Genomic DNA, 18673 nt, shown 5'->3' on the forward strand with positions numbered 1-18673 from the left:
GCCAAACGAGGGCTCACGTGCGCGTTTTGTAGGGAAGCGCGAGCCGTGTTTGTTTCCCCACTAACAAAGCCCCACGTGACCAAGTCACATATCACGTGAACTCTTTAAGCTCATTTCCCTAGCCGATTATTTACCACAGCGGCGCTTTTTCCAGACTCTTAAAACCACGGCGCGTGCAGGTAAGCTAGTCTTCCACGCCATTTTATGCAGCAAATCTGTTATACGCGTTTATTTATTTATTTATTTATTTATTTTAAGAACCAGTTCAGTTAGCTGATTTATATATTTATATATATATATAAGCCAACACTGTATGTATATGTATCCGGACGAATCCCAAATGGTTCATTCGTCCCTATGTAGGATCACTAAGTAGTGTATGAAGCCAGCCTTTGTGGAAACTGCGAAGTTCACTCGATGATTTTTTACGGCGCAGTTTGGGACCGAGCCACTAGCTAGCTAGTTTCATGAATTTGGTGTCTTTATGGCTTTATTTGAGATCCCACACAGTTTTTAATCAGTAGTAATGATATAATTCACTTCAGTATGTTAGTAATGACAAAATGTTCATTTTAAGCTAATATTAAGACTTTTTACAGCATTGCCGTGTCACTGTATGTGACTACTCCATGGCGCAATAGTTCTTTTTTTTATCCCTTATTTGTACAAATATTCTGCTAGATATGTATTATGTAGTGAAGAAAAGTTGCATTAAATCGCTGAGAAAACGTGTGTAGAAAAATTATTATTCAGTCCATAAGGCTTGTTTTTGTGTTGTTTGGATCCGCCTTCTGTCGGTGGGCTGTGTCGCAATTCACCTACTTCTACTGCGCACTAAAAGTGTGCACTTTTCTTATGGAGAAAAGGTACATACATACACCGATCAGGCATAACATTATGACCACCTGCTTATTATTGGTGTTGGGACTGCTAAAACAGCGCTGACCCGTCCTGCCCTGTGTATTCTGACCCCTTTCTATCAGAACCAGCATTAACTTCCTCAGCAGTTTGAGCAACAGTAGCTTGTCTGTTGGATCGGATCACACGGGTCAGCCTTCGCTCCCCACGTGCATCAGTGAGCCTTGACCGCCCATGACCCTGTTGCTGCTTCACCCCTGTTCCTTCCTTGACCACTTTTGATAGATACTGACCACTGCAGACCGGGAACACCCCACAAGAGCTGCAGTTTTGGAGATGCTCTGATCCAGTGGTCTAGCCATCACAATTTGGCCCTTTTGGTCAAACTCGCTCAAATCCTTACGCTTGTCCATTTTTCCTGCTTCTAACGCATCAAAATGTTCACTTGCTGCCTAACATATCCCACCCACTAACAGGTGCCATGATGAGGAGATCATCAGTCTTATTCACTTCACCTGGCACTGCTCACAGTGTTATGCCTGATCTATGTGTGTGTTTACATACAAATTACATAATATAACTAAAGAAAACGGTCACTTTCCTTCCTAGACATAGTATTAAAAAAAGAATCTTTTAATTGAATTGATAAATTTGTGTGTATTTGGTATGTGTGTGGTTTTAGGTTGAAGTTGAAGGATTTCACGTGAAGGTCTCAAGAACATTTGAAGTCCGCCAAAGGTGAGCGTCTACATCATAGGTGTCAAACCGGATCCACAAAGGGCCGTGTGGGTACAGGTTTTCATTCCAACTGAGCAGAAGCCATACCTGATTCCACCTGTTTAATCAACTGATCTTGGCTTTCAGTAGACTCAGGCGTGGCTTCTGCTCGGTTGGAATGAAAACCTGCACCCACACGGCCCTTTGTGGAACTTTTTTTTTTTTTTGGCCTAAATCTGTATTGTTTCCGTATTAATAGTAACTCAGAGAGTCATTATTTTTCTATTACAGCACATGACTGCTTTTATTTCATCTTATACCAAAGCAACAACGTTAAATATACACTATATTACCAGAGGTTTTGGGACACCCCTCCAAATCATTGAGTTCAGGGGTTGTAGTTCCAGTGAAAGGAACTCTTAATGCTTCAGCTTCATACCAAGACATTTTGGACAATTTCATGCTCTTTGTGGGAACAGTTTGGGGATGACCCCTTCCTGTTCCAACATGACTGCACACCAGTGACCAAAGCAAGGTCCATAAAGACATGGATGAGTGAGTTTGGTGTGGAGGAACTTGACTGGCCTGCACAGAGTCCTGACCTCAACCCCATAGAACACCTTTGAGAGCATGAAATTATCTAAAATGTCTTGGTATGAAGCTGAAGCATTAAGAGTTCCTTTCACTGGAACTAAGGGGCCGAGCCCAACACCTGAATTCAATGATTTGGAGGGGTGTCCCAATACTTTTGCCAATATAGTGTATATTTGTTTTAAATGTTGGGTTTTTAAAGAACTGGTGGTTAAATGACCTAGAATCATACTCTGTGTATTGAACTAAAAAAAAACCTACTCAGGTGTGATCATTATCATCATTCACACACACACACACACACACACACACACACACACAGTCGTGACCTGTTCTGATAAAGGACTGGACTGTGTCCTCTTGTTTTCAAGCTCTTATTGAGATCCTACAGCCAGGGTTCAAAGACCTTTTACAGCTCTGCCTCTCTTTTGTGTCTCTCTGTATATCTGTGTTAAGCTTCACCACAAAACAGTTTTGAAACTGATGGACGTTAAGACCAAGATTCTGTCTTTGTCACAGATGCGTGTGAGTGTGTGTGTGTTGGTGTGTATGCTGAGTGTGTGTAGTGCTCTCATCTGCCCCGATGGAGGAATGTGTGAAAATGGAAACACCTGCTGCCAGACGGCGTGGGGCGGATACGGATGCTGCCCACTGCCTAACGTAAGTGTGTGTGCCCCAAACATACACGCACACACACACGCACTGTGTATAACACCTGCATTTTATTTTCATTCATCTATATAATGTGTTAAGTGTGTGTGTGTGTGTACAGGCAGAGTGCTGCTCAGATCACCTGCACTGCTGTCATGAAGGAACACTGTGTGACATGGAGCACGGCACGTGTGTGAACAAGACCCACACTCTGAAGTGGGTGAGGAGAGTCGATGCCAAACAGATTACCCTACCTCAGGTAACACACACACACACACACTAATCACATTATTATTTGAACTGCATGACACGACATGTTCGACACAACATACTTTTTCATAGTTGTTCATTTTTGTCACTCACAGGCAGTGGTGTGTCCTGACCAGGAGTCTGAGTGTCCAGATGATACGACCTGCTGCCAGATGCCTGATGGGACTTGGGGCTGCTGTCCAATGCCTAATGTACATGATTTTCTGTCTGTCTGCATTGTGGCTCTCTGTCTCATTATATGTGACCTGGATCTGTGTGCATCGTGATTTTCTGTCTGTCTGTCCATCTCTATATGTGTCTGTCTCTCTCCACCTCTATATGTGTCTGTCTGTCTGTCCATCTTTATACGTGTCTGTCTGTCTGCCTCTCCATCTCTATATGTGTCTGTGTGTCTGTCTGTGTGCACTGTGATTGATTGTGTGTATGTGGAGTGAGTAATCTTAGACTAATGAACTATTCTAACTGTGTGTGTGTGTGTGTGTGTATGTAGGCGGTGTGCTGTGAAGACAAAAGACACTGCTGTCCTGAGGGCACGACCTGTGACCTTCCTCACTCGAAGTGTGTATCAGCTGTGCGAAGCTCCACCCCTCTCCTGAGAAAATTCCCTGCGATCCGCAGAGGTATGACATCACTTCCTGTCCCTCGCCTCACTAATAACACTCTCTTTTGAATATAATGAGCGTGTGTGTGTGTGTGTGTGTACATTCACCTTTCAGATGCAGTGGTTAAAGAGGTATCTGTGAAGTTCCCCGGCAGTAATGATGGTGAGACAGCAAGCTTCAGAAAAAAAAGCCTTTTCACAGAATCATTTCAATGAACTGATTCATTTGAGTTGGTTCAGGTGAATCATTTGATTCAGTTGCACAGCACATGTGTAGCTGATCCTTGGGTTAGGGTTAGTTATTAATTATTATTAATAATAATTGTTGGCGTGTTGTATTATTTTGTAATATTCTTGAACTTACAGGATGAAATGATTTGCAGGACTCTCAATGAGTCAGTGAGTCATTAGATCTTTGTCTGAAAGGATTCACTGAATCGCAGGGAGTGGATACTGCAGATATGTTTCGCACAATTCAGACTTTTAAAATGATCCTATGTGACATTTGTTTTGTAATCATAAATCTGGAAACGTTTCGCTTCATTCATTGTAAACAAATGACTCTTGATTCATCTTGACACAGAAGGACTGAATCGTTTCAGCAAACGAATCCTGTCCATCAGTGACGATAACCTGTTACACACTCGGCAGTTTCCATCACATGATAAAGGTGTGACCTTTTTTGGTTTTTGTCTGTTCGTTTATGATGTTCATAGGTCCTCGAACCGTGGTGTAAACACACTTAAGCCTAAAAGATATTTCACTTGATGATCTTTGAAGTCAATTTATAGAGAACTAAAAAGATCCAGTAGGAGAACCACAGTTCCTGGAAGAGTTCCTCTTCAGCATTGCCTCCACGAGCTTTGATGCCCTGCTGTTTTTGTGTGTGTGAAGTGATTTGTCCAGATAAAGTGTCCATGTGCCCAGATGACACAACCTGCTGCAAACTAGCAAACGGGAGCTACGGCTGCTGCCCCATGCCGAACGTGTGTAATTGCTTTTTTTGTTAATGTTTTTTTTCCTATTTTCTTTTACGCCTGTTTAATTCTGGCTTTTTGTCATTAGGCTGTGTGTTGTGAGGATTATGTGCACTGCTGTCCTGAGGGCACGACCTGTGACCTTGAACACAACACCCGTGACATGGCCAGTGAGCTGAATATGATGAATGTTGAGGCCACGTCCACTCTGCGCTTGAAGAATACAGGTAAACATGCAAGGCTTGAACTCTAGGGCACAAGGCCTAATAAGCAGAAGCTGGAAATGTCTGCTCAAGAAAATAATTGTGTATGTGTAGTGGATTCGGTGGCCTGTAACGACACGGCAGCATGTCCGTCCGGCAGTACCTGCTGTAGGAAACCAGACGGTGATTGGGCGTGCTGTCCACTGCCTGAGGTATCAAAAATCCAAGCTTTAATTCCTTGTTATTTTTAATTTATTTTCAAAAATAAAATTGTGATTTTTTCTCCCCCCTAGGCAGTATGTTGTGATGACCACGTCCACTGCTGCCCTCAAGCCACTGTGTGCAACCTCTCCATGGGCACGTGTGATGACCCTGTGGACCTTTCTCTCTCCATTCCCATGGTGAAGAAAGTTCCCGCCTTCTCACAGCCTTCACAGCCTGTTGATGAAAAATGTGACCCGTCCTTTTCATGCCCACAAGATACTACCTGCTGCAAGATGGCTTCCGGGGGGTGGGGATGCTGCCCTCTACCACAAGTGGGTGCACGTGTATATATGAAAGAACCGTTACTATAGAAACTGGTGGAATGGAGTTTAAACCCTGAATGTGGTTTATTTCTTCTCTCTCTAGGCTGTGTGCTGCGAGGATCATCTACACTGCTGCCCTCACAACACGGTGTGTAACGTGCAGGCGGGGACGTGTGACAGTGTCTCAGATGTGGGCGCCCGCTTGACCGTGCCCTGGGTGAGCAAGACGCCCGCCGTGGCCCTGGAGCCTGAGAACGAACAATGTGATGAGACCTCAGTGTGTCTAACGGGTACAACCTGTTGTAAACAGGAATCAGGAACTTGGGCCTGCTGCCTGCTGCCACGGGTACACACACACACACACACACACACACAAACTATCTACTGTATACAAGTATGCATGAACTTCCCTCTAACACACACGTACACGTCTGTCACCTCCCAGGCCGTTTGCTGTGAGGATCACGAGCACTGCTGTCCTCAGGGCTACAAGTGCGACGTTGCTCACGAGTCCTGTGAACACCCTACTCTACCCAGCATGCCGTGGGTCATAAAGCAGCCAGCGCTGAGTGTGATGCGTAGCACCCTCGCTGACCCCAGCTCTAACGTGGTGTCAGACTCGCAACATGAACCCAAGTGTGACGCAAGGACCAGCTGCCCCAGGGGCAACACCTGCTGCTTCATGACAAAACTCAGCCAGTGGGGTTGCTGCCCTCTGCCACAGGTCACACTCACACAGTTATATTATATTCTATATATCCTTCCACTCTTTCTCATTTCCCCCCCCCTGCCATCGTCCATTATAACCACATTTCTACTCGTGAAATCTTTCTGGACTTCACGCATCTCTCCGCAGGCTGTGTGTTGTGGGGACGGAGATCACTGCTGTCCCAGCGGCTACACCTGCGATAAGGAGAAACCCACCTGCACCAAGGGAAACCACCAGATCCCGTGGTTCAAGAAGCAGCCGGCCATGAGGTCAGAGGTCACCAGCGACCTCGGGGACATGAAGTGTGACGACGCCACCAGCTGTGCGGCCGGCACCACGTGCTGCAAATTACGCACAGGGAAGTGGGGCTGCTGTCCGCTGGCTCAGGTGCGTCTGGGGTGGGGTTTTTAATAAACACTCGCTCACTGGGACATGTATAGTGAGTGATTTATTTATTTATTTTGTAGGCGGTATGTTGTGAGGACCACAAGCACTGCTGCCCTCACGACTACACCTGCGACCTGAAGAGCGGAACCTGCATCAAACCTTCCACTACACACGCGGTCGCACTCGCACTCATACACACGCAAGACGAAGACGAGCTGATGTGTGACGCGACCAGACGTTGCACTAAGACTCAGACCTGCTGTCGGTCATCCGACTCCGAGTGGGCCTGCTGTCCATTTGAGCAGGTATCTGATCGGACAGAATTGTCTAAAGCAGGTTCTAGATCGTTTCTATAGTAACCGCTCATTCACAGAAACGCCGTTCATTGTTGACATGGTGACGTTTTCCATAAGGAGTCAACACAGTGTTTTCACTAAACAATTAATGTTTTCTGTCCCTTTCATTCCATTTATTTTTCTCTCCTCTGTCTCTAGGCGGTGTGTTGTGACGACATGAAGTACTGTTGCCCTAAGGGATACGCCTGTGACCCTGAAAAACATTGCACTAAAGCGTCTCCGCCCACGTGGTGGGACAATTCACTGTAGAGAAACGTCATCACTAAACTGCATCATTAAACTGCAGTCCATATCAGGATGAGGGACAGTACAGCGTAGTTGCCTTTAGATTATTATTATTATTTTCCTGCTGTTCTAGGAATGCCGAGAGATCATTCTGTTGTTTGTTTTTTTTTTTAACTGACAGAATCCAACACCGAAACAATGACACATTTCCAGTTTTCCTTTTCATTTCCAATCACTCCAAGCTCTCAAGTTGTTGTTTTTTTCCCCATTTATTCATGTGCAAGTACTGTCGCCGAAAAAAAAAAAACATTTCTCCTCAGGTATGAAGAATGGAAATGTATGAAGAAAGGATAGAAAGACCTTGAGTGTCTCAGAGACGGAACTGAATGTATTGTGTATCTGAACGTGAAGCAGACAAATCGAAACAGCTTTCAGTTGTCCAAGCACAAGCCGCCATGGAAGTAAAAATGGCTGACATTGCAAAATGATCACTATCACTAACAGTGAGTTATAAACCCGATCGAAAGCACACCAGTCGATGTATTTAGGTGTTCATCATTAGCCTGAGTCATCCAATGTTGCCTTGAGAATTATATTGTTGAAGGAAAATATTTATAATTTTATTGACCGCTTCAAATTTGTTGTTCTTGTTGTGTATACTTGCCTCTGATCGCATACTACAAAGTTTTAGCATGTTAAGATTTTGATAAATCACACCTCTGAAACAACTTGCTTTTGAAATGATACTCAATATGATTTTTAAACTAACTTTCAGTGACATGGTTCAAATCAAGATTTTATTTATTTATTTTTTCCAATTAGTATTTGGATCGATCTTTGTTTCTGATGGAAATAAACTGCTTGGAAATGGGAGTATTTTGTTACGACTGTTTGGGTAAACAGAAACCCCGGGTGATGTGCTGCGGCCTCGTGTCGCCTCCTGATTGGCGTGGGAGAGGAGTTACGAAACACGGTGGTGGTATGAGGGTTATGCCGCAAGAGGATGGATGGAATATCTGGGGAAGGGGGGGGGGGTTCCGGCTTCGACAAGAGCCCCCAGTGGAGAACCAGATAGTGTAGAAGAAGTGAATGGAAATGTATAAAGTGTAGAAAAATAGTACGATGAGGTAAAGCACTGGTATTAAGTATGAAACGGAGTTTTGAACTTGATCATGAATCTAGTTAAGCGTGTAGTTCACATGACACACAGTCCCAGTGTCTTTGAGCCAGTGGGATTAGGTTCCATTCAGACAGCGTGGGTGGATGTGTGGGTGGATGTGTGTGTGTGTGTGTGCGTGTGTGTTTCTTGTTGCCGGCTAACACACTTTCAGAGTGAATGAAACTGCCAGGAAGAGTGAACCTTCAATCGCTTTCATGTTGCTTTAAATCAAGGAGAGGAAGCCAATCCGGAAAAAATGGGCTCTTTTCACCGGTACGTCTTTAACGTGAATTAGATTTGTGTCTAATTTAATATGTAAAGTAAATGTTCTTGTTAATAAGCTAATTAGATTCAATATGTAACTATTCTCAAGCGTGTGTGACGGGTAAGGAATGAGATCTATGTAAGTTTAAATTTTATAAGTAAGTTTAAATTTTATATATATATATATATATTCCGTGATCTGTTTATTAGTCAGTTTACACATTAATGCTGCATCGTTTGCAATTTTCTATTTACAAAAAGTTCCCAATTCCGGCTTAATAAATCAAACCGAACCTGTTTACACTGATGAGAATGTACAAGCTTCAAGTTCCTTAAAATCCATTAATATGGACGGTCGGCTGGGAGAAGGGGTTGAACTTCAAAGGAGGGTGAGACGTAGATCAGGAGTGTGAGACAGCTGGTAGGAGCGTGGGAGAGGGTGCAGTAAGATAGCCGAGGAGGAGTGAGGCTGTGATGGAAAGCGAGAGAGTGACTGAAGCAGCTGAGGCACAAGCTCCTGCTTGCACCAAAATGTCTCGGCTATTAATACACACCGGCTCTGATCCTACTATCTGCTCATTCTCTGTCACACACACACACACACACACACACACACACACACACACAAACAGTTGCTGGTGTTGACAAAATATTTATCTCTAAACAGAAAAATGATCGCTTTCATGACGAAAATGCTCAAAATACTCAATTCACAGTTTTAGCCTACATTCACATCTACATAAAATGCTCTCGCAATCACTAGATTTACCCCCAAATTTACATAAAATGCTCTCGCAATCACTAGATTTACCCCAAATTTACATAAAATGCTCTCGCAATCACTAGATTTACCCCAAATTTACATAAAATGCTCTCGCAATCACTAGATTTACCCCCAAATTTACATAAAATGCTCTCGCAATCACTAGATTTACCCCCAAATTTACATAAAATGCTCTCGCAATCACTAGATTTACCCCCAAATTTACATAAAATGCTCTCGCAATCACTAGATTTACCCCAAATTTATATAAAATGCTCTCGCAATCACTAGATTTACCCCAAATTTACATAAAATGCTCTCGCAATCGCTAGATTTACCCCAAATTTTCATAAAATGCTCTCGCAATCACTAGATTTACCCCAAATTTACATAAGATGCTCTCGCAATCACTAGATTTACCCCCAAATTTACGTAAAATGCTCTCGCAATCACTAGATTTACCCCAAATTTACATAAAATGCTCTCGCAATCACTAGATTTACCCCCAAATTTACGTAAAATGCTCTCGCAATCACTAGATTTACCCCAAATTTACATAAAATGCTCTCGCAATCACTAGATTTACCCCAAATTTACATAAAATGCTCTCGCAATCACTAGATTTACCCCAAATTTACATAAAATGCTCTCGCAATCACTAGATTTACCCCAAATTTATATAAAATGCTCTGGCAGTAACATTTGCTAATCTTTACCCACACATGCATTAAATGCGCTCACATTTGCGTAACATATTCCCATTCACCTGTTTGCCCCAAACAATAATTTTAACTGCATAAAATGCTCTTGCAGTCAGTAAGTGGTAAACGGGTTGAATTGCTAACCTGCGGTTTTGCGTCTGAAAGGTGAATAAAATGACCTACACATTTCTCACCTCCTGCCTTCTCTTTCTCATTTTTGCACTCAGTAATGAAGAGGACGACGAGTCCTTAACCAAAATGGAATCTGAGTCTCTGGTGCAGAAATTCAATGAGGTGGAGACCGGAATTACAACCGTGATTGCTCAGGCAGAGGGTATGAAGAAAAAAATGGGTGTGGCTAAAGGTGTAGAGATGGTTATTGAAGTTCCGGGTGTAAAGAACACAGTATGGTTGGATGTGGTAAATGTAGCAAATGAGTGTGGTTAGAGTTGTAACAAAATGGTACTAGGATTAGAATCTATGCTGTAAGTAGATTTATCAGCACCAAGAACTCAACAGGTCTGTGGTACTAATTTGGTTCTAAATAGAAATCTAGCTGTTAATTGTTAAATATTTCCTCTATTGTAGCTGAGCACTGTCAAGAATTCTGTCCATCCAGCATCAAGCACGGCCTACTTCAACCTCCTTTCCGTAGAGCAAGTCCTAAAACACTTAGGGAAGGGGCAAGGAGGCAAAAAGAGTTCTCTAAATTTGGGCGCCCACCCTGGAGGACTAGCACAAGAAAGAAATCTCTAAAAGTGGAAAAGGAAAGGCGGGCCCCCACTGAGAAACCTTATGGCAGTGTAGCGAGTTTCAGTTTCCGGAAGTTTGAAGTGAGCTGCTGCTCCGATATTTACACCAGTGCTGGAGGATCTCCACAGCTCCGTTCTCACTCAGACTCTGTGTACATTTATGCTGAAAGCATCAAAGGTTCTATTTCCTGTTCCAGTGTATCACAAGACTGGGATTCGACTTGCCTTTATACGGAGACCGAGAAAACCTGTGACGTCACGCAAGACCCCGGATCTGAGACTGCAAAAATAGGCAGTAGCATAGAAGCCTTGTTCGGGTCGGATTCTTCCTGCGATAGCGAGTCTATAAGAGGTGACGGTGACTCGGATTCAAGCTGCCTTAATGCAGACTGGGAGCACAGCTTTGACTCCGACAGTGACTCATGCAACTTCGCCTACAGCTTTGCTGAGGCACAGTGGGGTTCTACCTCATCATGTTCAGGCTCTGCTGCCTCTGGTTATATCACTGACTGCGATTTGGAATCCTCATTCTCCACCACAGAACAATATGGTAGCTCTGCTTCTGGCAGTCATTTTGAGGCAGGACACTGTGACTCAGAAGCCAACTGTTTTGAGGGAGGATACCAAAACTTGCCAGCCAGCCGGTACAAACCAGGACACTGTGATTCTGCAGGAAGCCATTTTGATGCAGGACTCTCTGTCTCTCCTTTTGGACATTTCAAGGCAGGACATTTTGATTTTCCAGTTGGCCATTTTAATGAAAGAGGGTCTGACCCACCAGTGGGCCATTTTGAGAAAGGACATCACAACTCACCAGCTGGGCATTTCAAGGCAAGACTCTGTGACTCTCCAGTTGTCCATTTTGAGGCAGGACACTGTGACTCTCCAGTTGTCCATTTTGAGGCAGGACACTGTGACTCTCCAGTTGTCCATTTTGAGGCAGGACACTGTGACTCTCCAGTTGTCCATTTTGAGGCAGGACACTGTGACTCTCCAGTTGTCCATTTTGAGGCAGGACACTTTGACACTCCAGTTGGCCATTTTGAGGCACAGCACTGTGTTTCTCCAGTTGTCCATCTTGATGCAGGACACTGTGACTCTCCACCTGGCCATTTTGAGGTGGAACACTGTGAATCTCCATATGGCTATTTTCATGAAAGAGTGTGTGACCCACCATTAGGCCACTTTGAGGCAGGACTCTCTGATTCTCCAATTGGCCATTTTGAGATGGGGCACTGTGACTCTCCAGATGGCCATTTTGATAAAAGAGGGTGTGACTCGCCAGATGTCCATTTTGAGGCAGGACATTGTGACTCGTCAGACAGCCATTTTGAGGCAGGGCACTGTGACTCTCCACTTGGCCGTTTTGATGAGGATACCTGTGACCTGTACAATGCTTTTCCTCAGAGTAGTGATGCAGTCTGTTATGGAGGTCAAGAGCAAGACTACCTTTTTCATTTCAGCGACTCTTCTGAGCTAACATGGAGGAAACTACAGGGTGTCGTGACTCATCCTGATCGTTATCGCATTGCACCGTTTTTCCATGAGATGATGAAAGAGACAGAGCAGGATCGAAATCAAGAAAAAGTAAAGATAAACAAAGGCTTTCTTTTCCATCCTCAAAGGGTAAGAAAACTTGCATATCATTTTATGAATAATATTTTGATTTAATATATTTATTAAACAATCTGAGACTGACTCACAATGTTATCTCTTAGTTTTTACAGGCGAAAAACTCCGAATATCGGGAAGGCCGGGAATATTCCATGCTTCGCCACGTACAGAACGGATCGTACGGGGATGTGTTTAGCGTCCGTGACAAACAAACTGGCTTCACGTGTGCTGCCAAAAGGGTAAGATCTCCATAACACATCAACGTCTTATTTTTATAACATTGTTGATTTATTGTCCTATAACAGCACTATCATTACTTCTAATAAAGCGCTCGATTCTGATTGGTCAGGATTCATGCACTCGTTCTAATATGTAACAGCAACTTTGTGTTGATTATTTTTTATAAAAGCATGTCATGGTGTGTTTTTTTCTTCATATATGTTGCCTTCTGGTGTTTTTCTCTGACTCCATGCATCAATGTAACTCTATAGATTCCTCTAAGCAGTTTCAGCTGGGAGGAAGTGGGAACATGGAGCAGGTTGGACTCGCCGCGTGTCCTTCAGCTTTACGGGGCTGTACGTGACGGCCTCAATGTCGTCCTCTTTATGGACCTTAAAACAGGTTTGTTTCGATTGGATATCGTTATTGCTTACATTCCTGTAAGTGCCACAGGAACCAGGGAGACATGTTTTTTCTTCAAGTCATCCCTGAAAGTCTTTGTCGCGCCCTCTTTTCAGGCTCGTTGGCTCAGCTCCTAAAATCAAGAGGTCATTTCCCTGAAGATTTAGCTCTTTATTACCACTGCCAGGTGCTGCAGGCTCTGGAACATCTGCACAGCAGAAAGGTGATTCACCTGGATGTTAAAGGTGAGCGTTTCCACAAATTACCGCAAATTTTAAATGCATTTTTATAGATCTGTTCTAGACTTGTCCGGTTTAATGCATTTTATTCTCGAATCGCTGCAACGTCATTCTCATGGTCGTAGTATGATATCTGATTAGGTAACAAAGATGGAAAAGCCTTCAGGAAGTTAAGATCTAAAAAAGACTCAACAGTAGCATGAAAGAATCTTATTATTATTATTAAGGAATGTGACAACACTATAAGGACACAATTACTCTCATACACATAAACTGGCCAACAATTACCATTTTTTATTTATTAAAAAAAAATATTTGTGTGTTATTGATATGTGTGTGTAGTGGACAATGTTTTGCTTTCGAAAGACAAGAGGGAGTGTTTCCTGTGTGATTTCGGATTATCTGAGATGCTGGACCAGAACGGATACAGCACCAAGACCTTTAGAGGTAACACACTGCACACACACATGCACACACACAGTCTTACTTAAACTGGATGCCAATTAACAGTAAACTCTGTGTGTGTGTGTGTTAATGTTTTAGGTAACGGTCTACGTGGCACAGAAAGCCACATGTCTCCCGAGGTGGCTCGTGGAGATCCTCGCTCAGACAAAGCGGATGTCTGGAGCAGCTGTTGTATGTTACTGCACATGCTCAGTGGCCATCAGCCATGGACACGCTACTACACACACCCACTCTGCCTGAAAGTAAGAGTCCCCGAGCAACAGACCTGATCAATTAAAGGAGAAGTTCACTTCTAGAACAAAAATCTACAGATAATGTCCTCATCCCCTTTGTTATCCAAGATGTTTATATCTTTCTTTCTGCAGTCGTAAACAAATGATGTTTTTGAGGAAAATATTTCAGGATTTTTCTCCATATAGTGAACTTCAATGGTGCCCGTGAGTCTGACCTTCCACAATGCAGTTTAAATGCAGCTTCAGAGAGCTCTAAACCTCCATCCCAGCCCAGGAAGAAGGCTCTTATCTAGACAAACCATCACTCATTTTCTTAGAAAAATTGTATACTTTGTAAAATATTGTAAAAAATTGTATACATTTTAACCACAAAATCTTGTCTAGCACTAGCTCTGGGATGCACATCCGCGATGCTACATACTACGTAATCACGTCATGTCACGTCACGTAGGCGGAACTACAGACCCAGTGTTTACAAAGCGAACGTGCAAAGCCCAAGGAAGTGCAAATAGGTCAAATGCTCTTTGCTAACAAAAAGGTACATATATCTTTGTCATTCAGAGCGATCCTCCTCCTCCACACTAGTAAACACTGGGTCTGTAGCTCCGCCTGCGTGACCTTCCGGCGTGATTACGTAGTACGTAGCATCGCGGACACGCATCGCAAAGCTAGTGCAAGATGAGCTTTTGTGGTTAAAAAGTATACAATTTTTTATTTTTCCAAGAAAATGGCTTCTTCCTGGGCTGGGATGGAGGTTTAGAGCTCGTTGAAGCTGCATTTAAACTGCATTGTGGAAGGTCAAACTCGCGGTCACCACTGAAGTCCACTATATGGAGAAAAATCCTGAAATGTTTTCCTCAAAAAACATCATTTCTTTACGACTAAAGAAAGAAAGACATGAACATCTTGGATGATGAGGGAGTGAGGAGATTATCTGTAGATTTTTGTTCTGGAGGTGAACTTCTCCTTTAAGTCATTAAGTTATGAAGTAAATATCTAAATAAGTAAATAAAGAAGTAAGTAAATAAATAACTACATTAGTGAGCCAATAAATATACAAGTTAATAAATAAATGCATAATATACAATGAATAAATAATAACATGAAAGAGAAGTAAATAAATTAGCTTTATGAATAAACCAGTAAATAAAAAGTCAAATAATATTTAAAGTAGATTTAAAGAATGTACATTAAATACAAGGAAATAAAAAGGTAAAAAGAAAAAGGTAAGTTTTTCATAAATCTGGACCTCAGCCTTGTGTGTATTCGTCACGTGTAAGTTCATGTCTTTTGAGTTGATTTTGATCAAATGTGGTCTAGATCGTGAGTGAGCCGGCTCCTCTGTGGGAGATTCCTCCTGGCTGTGACCCCTTGACCTGTGATGTCATCAGAGGGGGATTGGTCAAGGAGCCGAGAGAGAGGGACTCGGCCAGGGAGCTGCTGGAGAAAAGCAGCCGAGCTCTGCGAGCAGGTCAGTGGTGTTTACAGGTGTGCTTACCAGGTACCAGGTTGATGCTGTTAGACTTTACAGATAGGATCTGAGTGTGTGTGTGTGTGTGTGTGTAGTAGGTGGCTTCTTTGATCCTGTCCAATCAGCCACGCATAATCTGCCCCGCCCCCAGATCTGCCCACCAATACCATCATACAACGTTCTCCCCAAACCGTCCAATTCAGCAGAGCTCTCCGGTCCCAGAATTCAGTGGGTGAGCGGGTGGAGAGATCGAGCAGCTGAGGAAGATGGGACAGATTCGGAAGACACATATGAGGACAGCGACGAAGGGATGGATGGGTCGGGAAGGGATGGATGGATGGAGAAGCTTTGGGGGTCGAGAAATGAATACACGCTCTCTGAAGATGAGAATGACACCGACGGAGAGACCAAGCGCTCTTCAGCAGCTGTAGGGATGAGGACGGCAGATGAAGGAGACAGTGATGAAGAGGTGGAGAGTGATTTGGGGAGTTTGAGGGAGCTGGGCAGCGAGGGCGAGTGGGAGCCGTTTCACCAGCTGCAGATCCTCTGTGGCTCAGAGTGGCAACACAGTGAGGATGAGTGGTCAGAAACGGAGGAGGAGTGTGCACCCTCTGTGGAGACAAGTGAGTCAAACCTCAAATACTTGCTGCAGTGTGCTTTTAAAGACAGCGGTCAGTTCCTTCTCATGGTGCTTGGCCCCCTATGATTCGCTTTTTGGTGCATTTTAAAGCAAATTATCAAGCTAATCTCAATCCAGTGCTTCTGCAGCATTAGACTGATCATTTCTATACTTATTTCAACATCTCCTTGGTAGTGACACATAACCAGAGAACGTTTTCATAAAAGAGGCAGATGTTCAGTGTTTCTTATAAACACTTTTTTTTTCACTCTGATTGAAAAAGATCCTTGTTGCTATGATTGACCGTTTAATAACAGTGTTGGAATGTTCTAGAAGTTCTTGTTTTGGAAAATTTGCCCTTATTTGTATTAATGTTTTTGTCTTAGGTTTAAACTTGTGTGAGCGAAACTCCAGGTTGACTCTGGCCTGTCATCGTAGCGTCTGTGCTTCGGACGCCGAGCTCACTGGCAAGGTGAACATCTCGGGTCACCAGGTGTTTTCTGTCCTATGTGTTCTGTCTGAAACTCAACACATCTTTTGGTCCTTCTTTAAAGGGCTCGGATTGGTCGGATGACTTGAGCTCCGGCGTGTTCTCCTCTTACAGCAGCCTCACAGACGAGCGGAGCTTCAACGTGGATTGGTCCGTCTCCACCAATCAGCCGCCTTCGTGCAGCTTTGAAGGTAAAGTTAGTTTTTGTACTAGCTTTACTAGAGGTTTTCAGTTTCGCTGAACATTAAAAGACTTTTTTTGGTGAATGTGTGTGTTTATGTGTAGGCCTCGGGGTGGATGTCTGGGTGGAGGATGTGAGTGGAGACACTTTTAGGATCAGAGAGAGATTAAGGGTGAAGCTGGGTCATGTTGCCGTCGGTATAAGCGCACAGGTGAGGAGTCCGATTCGAGAGAAACTATGTTGTTCATGCCATCTTTTTGCCATCACATTTGCATTGCGTTGATATCAAATGAGACGTTCGTTTGATACCTAATCTGTGAACAAATCCAATATGGCAAGACTGACAAAGCGTCTCGTTTGTATTTAATCAAAGATCTCCATGAGAGCGTTCAGTTTATCCACGCTGGATGGGAAGCTTGTCTCTCCTGACACCGAGGTTCTGGAGTCGCGCATGTGGCTGCTGTGTGTCCCTGCTCCAGACAACAGCACCCGCTGGACCTGGAGGATCCGAGACGGCAAAATGGAGACGCAAGAGGCTGACGGACTGCAATCGGACACCTGCTCGACTCTAGCAGCCTGATCACCACGGATACTACATTCCCTTTCTTCGCTTCGTTTGTTTTTCAGACTGGAGAACGAGTGCTAAGTGTTAATTCAAATCATTGTTTGGATAATTGACACAGTTTCAGTTCTTTTTTCCAGAGCAAACATATACCACAGACTTACTACACAACTATTGCTACTGTACACCCTCTGGTGCTTGGGAGATGAATTGCAAATCCAGTGACGAGCCTTTCCCGTTACTTAGCATAATGTTTTGGGTTTTTTTTAAAGAAAACCTACTTTTCAGGAGCTAAGCAGCTGTATTATCGCTGAGGATAGACTTTTTTTTCTGGGCCAGAAATCTGTAAAAAGTAATAAAAATCTGTAATAAAATAATCATTTCTAAGATTGTAATTACATCTTGAGACTCAAGGCGTCTTTAAGATTGTATGATCCTTACAAGTCTGGAAGCACTTTTTAATTTTACCGAAATCATCTTCAGTTTGTTTAGACGGAGGACGTTATTTAGGAAGCTGGAGGTAATATTGTAATATGCAGGTACTAAAGGTATTTTGCAGGTAACTCCTGCACCATTTCACTTCTCATTGACTCTACTGATTTGGATTTTATCTCTTCTTTTTGCACGAAGAAGTTTTTTTTGCCGGCTACACATTGCACAGTACTTATGATGAAGCCCATTTCAAAACATGATGTACACTACCTAATAAACATGACTATAAATTTGCCATGGAAAGTATATTGAACACAATGAGAGACTCAATAACTAAACGAATTAACAAAGAATATTTTCAGTCTGTCTTTGTAAAGTGAAGGCTTTTCCAAATAATCTGTTGAAAGCTATTGCGAAGTTTGACTTAAAGATGGACTATACTGCTTCACGAGCTCAGCAAGAAATAGACCGGAACTAAATCATCCTGAGCTTTAAACTTTCTATTGATGAGTAACGTTCAAAACAGCTTGAATATGACTGACATAAGAAGCTCTAGCTTTCTTTATCTGATGATTAACTTTGAAGCTTCAAAGTTTCTGCTATTAATACTGTTCATGTTGCGTATCGTAGATCCCTAACTAGTCACGCCGAGTCCGTACTATAATCCGAAATTCTGGGATTTTGTGTCCAACTTTTGCTCCAACGTCTCAACTATTTCTCACCGATGTTTGAGCTAATTCATTTTCTTTCCTTCTTCAATGAAATGTCATTGTAGCAGCACTAGCATTGCTATAGCGTTGTCATGTTGTGTCGTCAGAGTGGCATCCTTCTCACAGGACTAATGTAAACTTATCATTATGTAACAAATTATCACCATATTTAATTAATACAGCAAACATACTTCAATATGAACAAATTTCAGATTCGGAGTTGTGTTTTAATAGTGTGAGGGAGAGAGTAAACATGACGGGCATCATCGCTATTTTAAGGTGTGTCGGAACATGCGGCAATAAATAGGAAACGATTACATCCTGC

The 18673-nt window shown here is 43.1% G+C and overlaps 2 protein-coding genes across 6 annotated transcripts; both read left to right on the plus strand.

Moving 5' to 3' along the window:
- The first annotated feature begins 44 nt into the window (after window positions 1–44).
- On the plus strand, window positions 45–7945 carry grnb (granulin b). Of its 2 annotated transcripts, XM_058395581.1 has the most exons (17): window positions 46–179; window positions 1541–1596; window positions 2686–2826; window positions 2939–3076; window positions 3183–3278; window positions 3578–3707; window positions 3804–3851; window positions 4272–4358; window positions 4583–4674; window positions 4754–4892; window positions 4983–5080; window positions 5162–5404; window positions 5499–5741; window positions 5841–6119; window positions 6252–6491; window positions 6572–6796; window positions 6986–7945. In XM_058395581.1, the coding sequence occupies exons 3-17, from the start codon at window positions 2686–2688 to the stop codon at window positions 7094–7096; spliced, it is 2310 nt and encodes a 769-aa protein (XP_058251564.1). In that variant the 5' UTR covers window positions 46–179; window positions 1541–1596; the 3' UTR covers window positions 7097–7945. The 2 variants fall into 2 exon arrangements, with proteins under 2 accessions (XP_058251574.1, XP_058251564.1); XM_058395591.1 differs by lacking the exon at window positions 4272–4358 and having other exon boundaries at window positions 45–179.
- Window positions 7946–8072: 127 nt separating this feature from the next.
- On the plus strand, window positions 8073–18602 carry LOC131356487 (mitogen-activated protein kinase kinase kinase 14). Of its 4 annotated transcripts, none has more exons than XM_058395548.1 (14): window positions 8073–8504; window positions 10187–10293; window positions 10548–12337; window positions 12430–12564; window positions 12817–12946; window positions 13063–13191; window positions 13528–13632; window positions 13729–13892; window positions 15204–15354; window positions 15450–15977; window positions 16360–16445; window positions 16528–16654; window positions 16749–16855; window positions 17018–18602. In XM_058395548.1, exons 1-14 carry the CDS (start codon window positions 8488–8490, stop codon window positions 17222–17224), a joined length of 3783 nt encoding a protein of 1260 aa, XP_058251531.1. In that variant the 5' UTR covers window positions 8073–8487; the 3' UTR covers window positions 17225–18602. The 4 variants fall into 4 exon arrangements, with proteins under 4 accessions (XP_058251531.1, XP_058251541.1, XP_058251550.1 ...); XM_058395558.1 differs by having other exon boundaries at window positions 15453–15977; XM_058395567.1 differs by having other exon boundaries at window positions 13552–13632.
- The last annotated feature ends 71 nt before the right edge of the window (window positions 18603–18673 follow it).

The sequence above is a fragment of the Hemibagrus wyckioides genome, linkage group LG01 (genome assembly GCF_019097595.1).
Source record: "Hemibagrus wyckioides isolate EC202008001 linkage group LG01, SWU_Hwy_1.0, whole genome shotgun sequence".
NCBI lineage: Eukaryota > Metazoa > Chordata > Actinopteri > Siluriformes > Bagridae > Hemibagrus > Hemibagrus wyckioides.

Excerpts from the sequence above, each read along its gene's own strand:
- LOC131356487 (XM_058395548.1), top strand. Across the intron at positions 12,565-12,816 it reads TCACGTGTGCTGCCAAAAGG|ATTCCTCTAAGCAGTTTCAG; the intron begins GTAAGATCTCCA and ends GTAACTCTATAG. Across the intron at positions 16,446-16,527 it reads ACGCCGAGCTCACTGGCAAG|GGCTCGGATTGGTCGGATGA; the intron begins GTGAACATCTCG and ends CCTTCTTTAAAG.
- grnb (XM_058395581.1), top strand. The coding sequence starts at position 2,686 with ATGCGTGTGAGTGTGTGTGTGTTGGTGTGTATGCTGAGTGTGTGTAGT. Across the intron at positions 5,081-5,161 it reads CGTGCTGTCCACTGCCTGAG|GCAGTATGTTGTGATGACCA; the intron begins GTATCAAAAATC and ends TCTCCCCCCTAG. Across the intron at positions 5,405-5,498 it reads GATGCTGCCCTCTACCACAA|GCTGTGTGCTGCGAGGATCA; the intron begins GTGGGTGCACGT and ends TTCTCTCTCTAG.